Here is a 9,355-nt window from a genome sequence, read left to right on the forward strand (position 1 = left end):
ACAACAATTTTGATTACAAACAACAACGATTTAAAACAGACATGTTGGTTGGGAAGAATGATTCTTGTTTGCAGGTAAAATGACAAGTGGGAGAGTCACAAGGATCCATATTATAATGCCTTTTTATAAATTATTTGTTTAGTTTGTTGAGTACGAGGCAGACAAACTTTGTTCTTGGCCACAGTATCACACATCTTCCAAACATAAGAAAGAAAAACCAATAAAAAAAAATACAAATCCATCACAAGTTTTTTCTTGGCTCACCAAGGCAAACACAAATTAAATGACATTCTAATACACTTGAGTTCAACCAATGCAAAAGAAAGCTGACTTAATCACTAGATTTCAAAACTGACAATATTTTATGTCACTGTCACTACACTAGGAAAACATTTAAAAAAAAAACCTACAGATTTTAATATTATATGTTTCTCATTTCTCAAGGCTTAAATATTCAATTTTGGAGGGTTCAACTTCAAACCTTTAACTGTCATTCATTTCCCGGAACCTGGCAAGTGCCTTTTTATGAATAAGCATCTTATAACTGTCCCCTGCCTGCACCTCAAGGCTAGGATCTAACTTCTTCTGCTGACTTCCAAGTCCTGCTCTATTCTCCATGGCTTGTGCCTGCACTGGCTCTACCATTCCACTCCCATCCTTTCCAAGTCCCTGTGCATCAAATTATACATTCAAGAACAAACAAGCACAATATTAAAATCCTAGAATTCTTCAAATCATAGATATGTTGCAAGAGAACATCAAATTTCCAGGGATATCCCATCCAAGTCTACAGGTGCAATTTGATAAAATAAAATAAAAAGGGCAGCTCAGTGCACAAGCATCCCATGTTAACTAAGGATCCAGGAAAATACCGCACCTAAAGGGTGTAATGTATGCAGCCCAATCTGATAATTACATCAGTGGCTGTTTCCACGGCTTGAACCTGTGACCTTGTGGTCACACGGAGACAACTAATGCCTTTAGGATGTGTTTTGCCGGAGGGTGAAAATGGGGAGGAAAAATTTACATGGATGAGCTCCATATGTAATTTTACTCAAGAAGCTCATTCATGGAATTTCCACCCTCATTTTTAGCTTGCAACAAAGCATATCCTTAATATCAATAATAAACTAATGTAGTGCAGAGAGAATGAAATGATACCAAGCCTTCCTGCCATCCCATGTTGCGAAGCATACGATTGCCAACATTGTTTTCATCAAGTGCTTTTTCTGCTGTAATCACCTCAAAAGTATCAAGGTTGACTTCTCCAACTGCACGTCCTCCACCAACCCCAGGAGGAAAAGGCATAGGATCACCCTTCCTCGACACAAAATCTCGATCTTCAGGGTCACATAAGGTAGAAACAATTGTTTCTTAAAAGTCAGTCCATGTGTCCAGGATATAAAGTTACCAGTGAACCTAATGGCTAATGGCTTCTTGATTACTATTCCGTTACTCAAAACTCCAAATATCAAATAGTAATATCATACGAAGCATCAACAATTTGATACAAGAAATTTTTTTCTAATGCGCCACCCAAGCCTCACTAAAAATAAAATAAAATGAAAATGCAAATTCCTTTCTACCGGCTGGAATTGATCAGCACTTAGAGACTTAATAGAAATAATGGTTAATTTATATTTGTACAAAACATATATCCTAAATCATAAATATATTAAAATATATTTCACATACAACCCTACTAAAGTTTGATTTCCTTGCCTTGAAGATTTCTGAAATTCCCCTTGAGAATTATCACAAAAATAAGAGACAATCCTACATATTTACAGGCCTACATATCCCAATCTCAAAAATACAAGTAGAAGAGCAAGGCCTTACTTAGCACCTAATGTGAAGTTAAAGCTTCCTCTTCTACCAGAGCCTTTCAAAAGGCAGAGGACAATGATTTCAAATATGAGGAAATAATTGCTCTCTTAAGCAAATACTTTCTATTCACCTCAGTTATTTTTCAAAAGTAGTTGAACTCAAGAAATAATAAAAAATAATTTAAGCAGTCTTACTTGAATCCCCAATTTCATAATCAGCCAAATCATTCCCACCCGATGATGATGAGCCATACAAACTTCTCCTCTCAGCTGCACGATCCCTATAGGTTGTTTGAGGTTGCTCCTTATGAATTGAAGCGGAACTAGGCGCTTCTGAAAACCTTCTTCTGCCACTTCCAGCAGCCACTGATGGTGTATATGAACCCAAGGCAGAGACATCTGTTCTAAAAGGAGTTGAACTTATCTGTGCATCGACACTTGCAGCTGAAGAACTTGAGAATGATGATGGAGAAGCTGTAGAACCAGGGTAGGTATCTGACTTGACAACCCCTCTTCCTGAACCCCTTATAACTCCCATAATAGTTCCACCAAGACTATTACTAACAGGGCGTGCCTGCGCCTGAGAGTCCAAACCAGCAGCCTGGATAACAGTTGTATGTGTTCCCAAGCTAGATACATTGGTTTCCCTAGGCATAGATTCACCTTTTAACCTGTTCTTTGTAGGGTATGACCTATCGTCGGTGGAAACAGAGAGTTGATTGTCCTCCAAGGCTACTCGAGTAGCCTGCCCTTCATGGCTCCTCTGCTTCCACATTGACAACACATTGTTCATTTTTTTCTTGTTTGCTAGAATACTGCTTTTTGAGGCAAGTTTTATCTCCTTTGCCTTCTCTTTTTCTTTCTTCTCAGCAGCTAAAGCAGCCGTTGCAGCAGCCTGCACAGCATCTGCCAATGATGCAGGCTTCTCAACTGATGCAACAGTAGAAGCCGGTGCAGAAATTACCACCTTTTTACTACTGGCACCATCAGATGCCTTGGAAGGTTCAGACTGCTGGTTAGCTGTGTTGTTTTGGTTTTGTTCAGTGCAAGGGATGTACTGTTGAGTTTGGTGGTCATACGTATACCATATCCCATTATTACCATCGTAGTAAAGACCTACATGCCATAAAATGCAGAAAATGAAAATAAAATAAAAGGTAATATCGTTTGACAAGTATTTTAGTGTTTCTAAATCATAATGCTGCCCAAACTATGCCAAACCCATAAAAATAAAGGCCCAAACAATAAACTAAAATCCTAAAATTGAGAAGGTAACTCAAGAATTACTTCAGAAAAATGTTTTTTGAGAAACTTCAGTATGAGTTTTGTATCGAATAGCAACATACGCACCAGTATTTCCATCGTAGTAAAACCCAGATGCGGCATCATAGTAATAACCGGATGCTTCATCCCAAACAAAGCCTGATTGTGGAGCACCACCTGCGGTGCTTTGCTCAGGAGCAGTAGCTTGCTTATCATCGGGATTGTATTCTTTTGGAGCCCACCCCACAGAATCATACTGAACAGTAGGAAAAGTACAAGACAACAATCATATTCAGGACAAGTTGACAATTAAGAACACTGAAATTCATTAAGTACACGAAAATGAGGCAATATTATCAATGAAAGATTACTGCTTAAAATTCTACATCATACCTAAAATCAAAGAAAACTGCCGAAAACAGAGTGAAACTTCCAACAAAAGGGGGAAAAAAGGGCCTAAGTAGCTCTATGTCAAATTAGGAAATGAGCTCAGAACTATTTAACTACATATATTATTCTTAAAATATTGAGGATTCGAACAACTTTGGATAATGCTCACATTGCATAAAATCTTTTAAAATTAAAATGCTTTGTAATTTTTTTTAATCATCATTTGAAATCGACAATAATCACTTCAACAATACAAAATATATCTTAGTCATTTATAAATTCCAATAATATATATGTAAAGAATAGAACACCTGTTGAGCAAAGGTCGCAGCCTCAATAGCAGCTGCTGCAAGGCTGCTTGATTGGGAAGTTCCTGGTGCTCCTGATCCAGGGCCCAAGATACTTTTAGCATATGCCACTCTTAGAATTTGTCCATTCTTCTCAAGAGTAGTCCCATTTGTTGCCTCAAGAGCTTTGGTAGCATCCTCCACCTAAAAGTAAGTATCTTGTCAGATTATTAACCTTTTTCAGTTTTCACCACCATAGAAAAAAGAAAAAACTCTACTATTACCCTAAACTGTAACAGTGACATGACAATTAATAGGGATGTTAAATGAGTTAACCTAACAAGTTTAAGCAATGGATCCTCTCATGTAACCATTTAATAAGCAAAATGAGTCAATTCAATAGGTTTGGACTTGTTCTAATGGCACTAGGTTGCGCTATTGCAAATAGGAAATCAAATGCATACAATTTATTAAAATTAAGTTCTTACTGACCAATTCACGGCAAAGATATTACTTTTTAACGGAGAAAAAAGAAGGAATAGATGAGGTCATGAGGAGAGCATGCAAAAATAATTCTCAAGCATTTATCATAACTTGTACCCACCGAATAAAAGTGTACAAATGCAAATCCCCTTGAGACATGTGTAAACTTGTCTCTCACAAGACGCAGATCCTGTAATTGATGATAAAATTACTCTTAGCACATAGATGATAAAAGCAGATGCAAAACAAGACTCGTAGCATCCCAATCTAGAAGAAGGATGAATCATTTTAATAAAATTATTTATCAATAGAACCTTAATTGGAGCATGTTTAGAAAACTCATAGCGGAGCATTTCCTCATCAGCATTTTCATCCAATCCGCGAACAACCAAAACATGAGTTGGACCTGATTACATAGAAACTTCATTAATAACAGATAAATTTAGGGCGCATTTATTTCTAGTTCTGAAACAAGTGATTCCACAACTTAAATTTTCTATTTAACGGAAAATGTTGAACATTGATTTTTAAAAAAAAAAGTGAAAAAGGTGAATTTTGTTTGTCCAAAAAATGCATCCACACACACACAATTTATATTAATCTCAAATAAGAGTGCTATACTAACCTGCCTCCAGACCCTTCTTCCCTATGGCTGATGAATTTGTTAATGAAATATCTGCTGCAGGAGCATCCTCAGTTCGTGGCTCATTACACTGCAATTATGATAGTGAAAAAATTACTTAATAATAGAAGCCCATTTTCATGCTGCTATTGATCTAGTATGGTCCAGTGTGTACTACTTTTTACAATCAATGGAAGTACCTTATCTGGGGGTGGTTAGCATATAAATCAGGGAGAATATGGCTTATTATTAGCACCAAAAACTAATTTAGTCATTGCCAAAGTTCAAAGCAATATCCAAGAATGAATACTAAGCTTCAAGATAGCAAAACCAATTACTGAACCAATGCAAGGGAAAGTATGAACCTGATAACAAGAGGTACGACGTGCAAAATTGATGTAGCCACATATAGTGCACATCCAATCAGATGGTATTGTAATGCTCTTATGATTATGGCCTGATTTCATAGCTCCATCAGGACCTGGACCACCAGTAGGTTTACTACTGCAACAAAGTACGGCTGTCATATTACAGATGCTCATAAAAAGGCAATTTTACAGAATTTGAGAATGAAATAAAAAATACCTATATTCGAAGAAAAGCTTTCTGCCATCCACAACAAGACCATCATCTCCTAGCTTGTCCATCATTGCTTGTGCGGCTCCCTAATCATAATATTATTCTCATTTCAACATTCTAGAAACTGCCATAAAAATGACATTGGAAACCAGACATGATTATTACCACAGAAGGAAAATCGATAAACGCAAATCCCCGAGAAATGCCAGAATTTCTTTCCTTTATAACACGAACATGACGAAGGGGTCCCCACTCCGCCTAAAGAGATCCATGATAATGTCAGTAAAATAAGACCACAAAAGCCACATAAGTACATAATAATGCTGAAGCAAATTCAGGGGCACATACAAGTATTTGGTACAGATCCTCCTCAGTAGTTTTCTGTGAGAGACCTTTCACAACAATAGTTGCAGATGGGGCCTGGTAGAATAGCTTTTTACATCAGATCGTCCAGAATTTGTAAGATACTCAATTAAAACATATAAGTTACATTGGGCGCATACCACTGAATAATGTTCACGCTGACGTTTATCCTCACGATCCCTGCGTCTTTCACTTCTATCGTATCGACTGTCACTATAGCTATCTTCTCTATAACTCCGACTATGGCTTCGACCTCGAGGGGACCTTGATCTTGGATGATCGTCGTATCCACGAGACTGGGAGCGGGATCGGGAATGGGACTGAGATTTGGACCGGGACCGGGAACGGGACCGGGACCTAGAATGAGAATGCTCACGCCTCTTACGCGGGCTTACATCTCTTTCCCGACTAAGACCTCTTCTATCATGTTCTCGATCACGTGATCCACGTCGCCTCCAGTTACTATCTCTTCTACTGCCTCTTTCATAATCAGAATCATAACTATGGCGGCCATGATCATAATCCCTCTCATGGCTATCCTCCCTACGATGATGAGAAGCACGGGACTTGTAGCCATAGTCATCATATGCATAATCATCACGGTCATGTCCTCCAAACCTGGCAGGTTTATCATATCCTCGATCACCATAGTTTTCAATGCTGCCATAACCATCTCGAAACTTATCATATTCTGGGAACGTGTCAATATCGGCTTCCCTGTAGGCATCAATCTGATTATATGGCTCATGATAAGGCCTCTGAAAACGTCTAGATTCTCTGTCAATTGGATAATCTTCCTCATAACCTCTCCTTTTGGATTGATTCCAGTGGCCAACAGGAGGTCCTGGTGGCATATAGCCCTCCCTATCCAAAATGTCACGATGGAAAGCATTTCTCTGGTATATGGCATCCCTTGGATATCTTTCATCTACAAAGCGTCTATCCTCATAAGCACCCCCAACCCTGCCAAACAAATGGATAAAATGGGAGGAAGGAAAAGATAAAACTCGATAATATGCATCCAAACAAATACATTATGCAGCACAAAGATCAATAGAAGATCTTGAGACAATCATGTACCATATTATACCATAATGAAGCATTTCTATCTATAAAGTATAAAATAATATAAATTACATATACAAATTTGCCCAAGGCTTTATATTACCGTAGTGATGATAAGCAACAAGCAGTTGCACTCACCGATAATTTGGCTCATGGACCGCACCATAACCCTCAAGAGCCTGTGGATTCAAGAGAATAAGCTATGTCAGCAACAAATAATCAATGATGAGAGGAGTGTTAGGCAAATCCAGTCCTTATCCTCACTGCCCCCACAGCTAGCTTTCTTTCATAATTTCTCTAAGGATGACATGACATTTTCCCCGGTAAAAAATTCAATCACATTGAAACCCCCTAATAGTTTCTTTGAATAATCATCCCCACTATAGGTGAATTTATTTAAGGAGGAAACCACAATTACGCTGTTATTATCCCAGCCTTGATGAAGACCATAGCGACCAGGATCCATTTCTTGCCGAGCCAATAGCCCCCCGAGGCGAGAAACTCTCTCAAGATGGATTTCGAATTCGAGAATGCAAAATTGGGTCTCAAAACCTCTCTCCCCTGTAATATGCATACAAACAGATAGAGTTATCCACCATTGAACCAACAACCAATAATTCCCATGACCTTTTGTTGGCCCTCTCTTCTTTCATAACTCGAATAGGAATTTGCAATCCTCAAAAACATAATTACCTTCTTCCAAATCCTCCCCTTAGGTATACCACACAACAAAATTCATCAGCTCTACAACTAATTTAAAATTAAATCACATAACAAATTGAGCTTTAACATTTAAACAACCATCAAATATGAAAAAGTCCAATCGACAGTAACGAAATCAGCACAATCACACAAAAACAATGAATATAATGTTTCCGATTATCATATGAAAATCAAAGGCCAGAATAGTTAGGGTTTTTACCGATGATAGGACAGGTTTGGTAAGATTAAGTCGGATACCGCGATTCAGGTGCCCAAAATGAAGATCTAGGGTTTTCAGTTGGCAGGGAGATAGCGCCAAATTGGAACTCAGAGAGAGGTATTTTGTGTTGTTGGAGAAGGGGAAACGATTTGTTTGTGTTTCAACTTTCAAATGAATGTGCTGCTAAGTGGCAATGATTCCATAGGCCAGTACATTAATCATGCAAAAAATCAAGATCCTATTTAATTATTTAATTAATAATTAATAAATTAATACATGTATTCATAACTATTCATCGTTTAATTTTTTAATCTATAAATAAAGAATTTTATACATGAACAATAAATTTTTTTACATGTTATATAAAATGAGAGATTAATCTCTTTTTATTATATTAATATATAAAAATACTATTTATATAATAAAATCAATCATTAATATATTTATGTATAAATATATTATTTTATTATAAAAATTTATTAATATTTATCTATTAATACTAGTAATTATTATTTTTAACTTAAAAAAATCTTTGTATAAAAATTAATTATACATTGCATAACACTGTTCCATCCTCTATTTATAAAAGTCAAAATAATTTTATTATTTTTTTAGTATATATTAGTAGATTCTACTTAAATATAAAAAACTATTATGTTTGTATATTTAAATAAATGTTACATTCTGTTACTATTATACAATCAAACAAAAAATTGACAAAAATAGTTTATATTGTATTCATATAAACAGTGAATACTAATTAAGTGATATTTAGTTATATTATTAAATTTTTAGTGTATAATTCACTAGGTGCAGATGATCTACTTAATCTATTTTAATACTATCACACATATAATTATACTCAATTCGATTGAATTGTTTGATCTTAAAAGGGATCTTCTATAATTTCGTACGTGAGGAGTTATTTTTTAATTACATTCTATCATTGATAACTTAATTATTTTTAGATAATAGTTAATAAGCTTATAAAGAAGTCCTGTTGAAACTAATAAATATAGCCTGCCTGCCATCCACACCAGAATAAATGAAATTTTTCGAAAAAATCTGTTAGTAGAGGAAGACATCCTAAGGATAAGAGATATAGGGCTAAGAGAGAGTAAAAATAGATCTTTCGTATATAATCCTACATAATCTCAAATGTTATCAATTTCGGTACGTAGACCAAATAATATAATGTAAGCAAAGTTTTTAGATTCATAGAGATATAGAACAGCATATATTGTACTTGTATATTCACCATTTGAGTCTATAAATTGCAAAATTATCTTTTTTTCTTATGTCTATCCTTATTAGTCGAAACCAACGCTTTGATTTTTTGGTTGAGTAATAGTTCGAGTAAGTCATTTATATGAATACTAAAATGACTTTAGGACATTATAATAATTAATAATATGTCTCCTCACTTTTTTTTGAAAGAAACTAGCTCAACACAACAGGTGGAGCATACGAAGACGATAATAAGATCAGCACAAACTATATAAAAAAGAACTAGGCAACACAAAGAACGCTAAACTTTATCCTTTATCATTTTCGG

At 35.8% G+C, this 9,355-nt stretch overlaps 1 protein-coding gene across 7 annotated transcripts; it reads right to left on the bottom strand.

Annotated features, from left to right (window-relative positions):
• Positions 1-305: 305 nt before the first annotated feature.
• On the bottom strand, positions 306-8,016 carry SUA (suppressor of abi3-5). Of its 7 annotated transcripts, none has more exons than XM_021113838.2 (16): positions 7,801-8,016; positions 7,297-7,439; positions 7,017-7,057; positions 5,954-6,776; positions 5,799-5,870; positions 5,616-5,708; positions 5,457-5,536; positions 5,237-5,372; positions 4,875-4,962; positions 4,564-4,655; positions 4,371-4,439; positions 3,791-3,970; positions 3,177-3,345; positions 2,022-2,942; positions 1,162-1,340; positions 306-669 (listed from the first exon to the last, which is right to left on the bottom strand). In XM_021113838.2, exons 2-16 carry the CDS (start codon positions 7,342-7,344, stop codon positions 484-486), a joined length of 3,177 nt encoding a protein of 1,058 aa, XP_020969497.1. In that variant the 5' UTR covers positions 7,345-7,439; positions 7,801-8,016; the 3' UTR covers positions 306-483. The 7 variants fall into 7 exon arrangements, with proteins under 7 accessions (XP_020969497.1, XP_016173042.1, XP_020969519.1 ...); XM_016317556.3 differs by having other exon boundaries at positions 5,237-5,375; XM_021113860.2 differs by lacking the exon at positions 7,297-7,439 and having other exon boundaries at positions 5,237-5,375; positions 7,801-7,995.
• Between the last annotated feature and the right edge of the window lie 1,339 nt (positions 8,017-9,355).

The sequence above is a fragment of the Arachis ipaensis genome, chromosome B1 (genome assembly GCF_059453495.1).
Source record: "Arachis ipaensis isolate K30076 ecotype BB chromosome B1, ASM5945349v1, whole genome shotgun sequence".
Lineage (NCBI taxonomy): Eukaryota > Viridiplantae > Streptophyta > Magnoliopsida > Fabales > Fabaceae > Arachis > Arachis ipaensis.

Excerpts from the sequence above, each read along its gene's own strand:
- SUA (XM_088500730.1), bottom strand. The coding sequence starts at position 7,452 with ATGCATATTACAGGGGAGAGAGGTTTTGAGACCCAATTTTGCATTCTC. Across the intron at positions 6,777-7,016 it reads GTCCATGAGCCAAATTATCG|GGTTGGGGGTGCTTATGAGG; the intron begins GTGAGTGCAACT and ends TTTGTTTGGCAG. Across the intron at positions 3,346-3,790 it reads CTGCGACCTTTGCTCAACAG|TATGATTCTGTGGGGTGGGC; the intron begins GTGTTCTATTCT and ends CCTACTGTTCAG.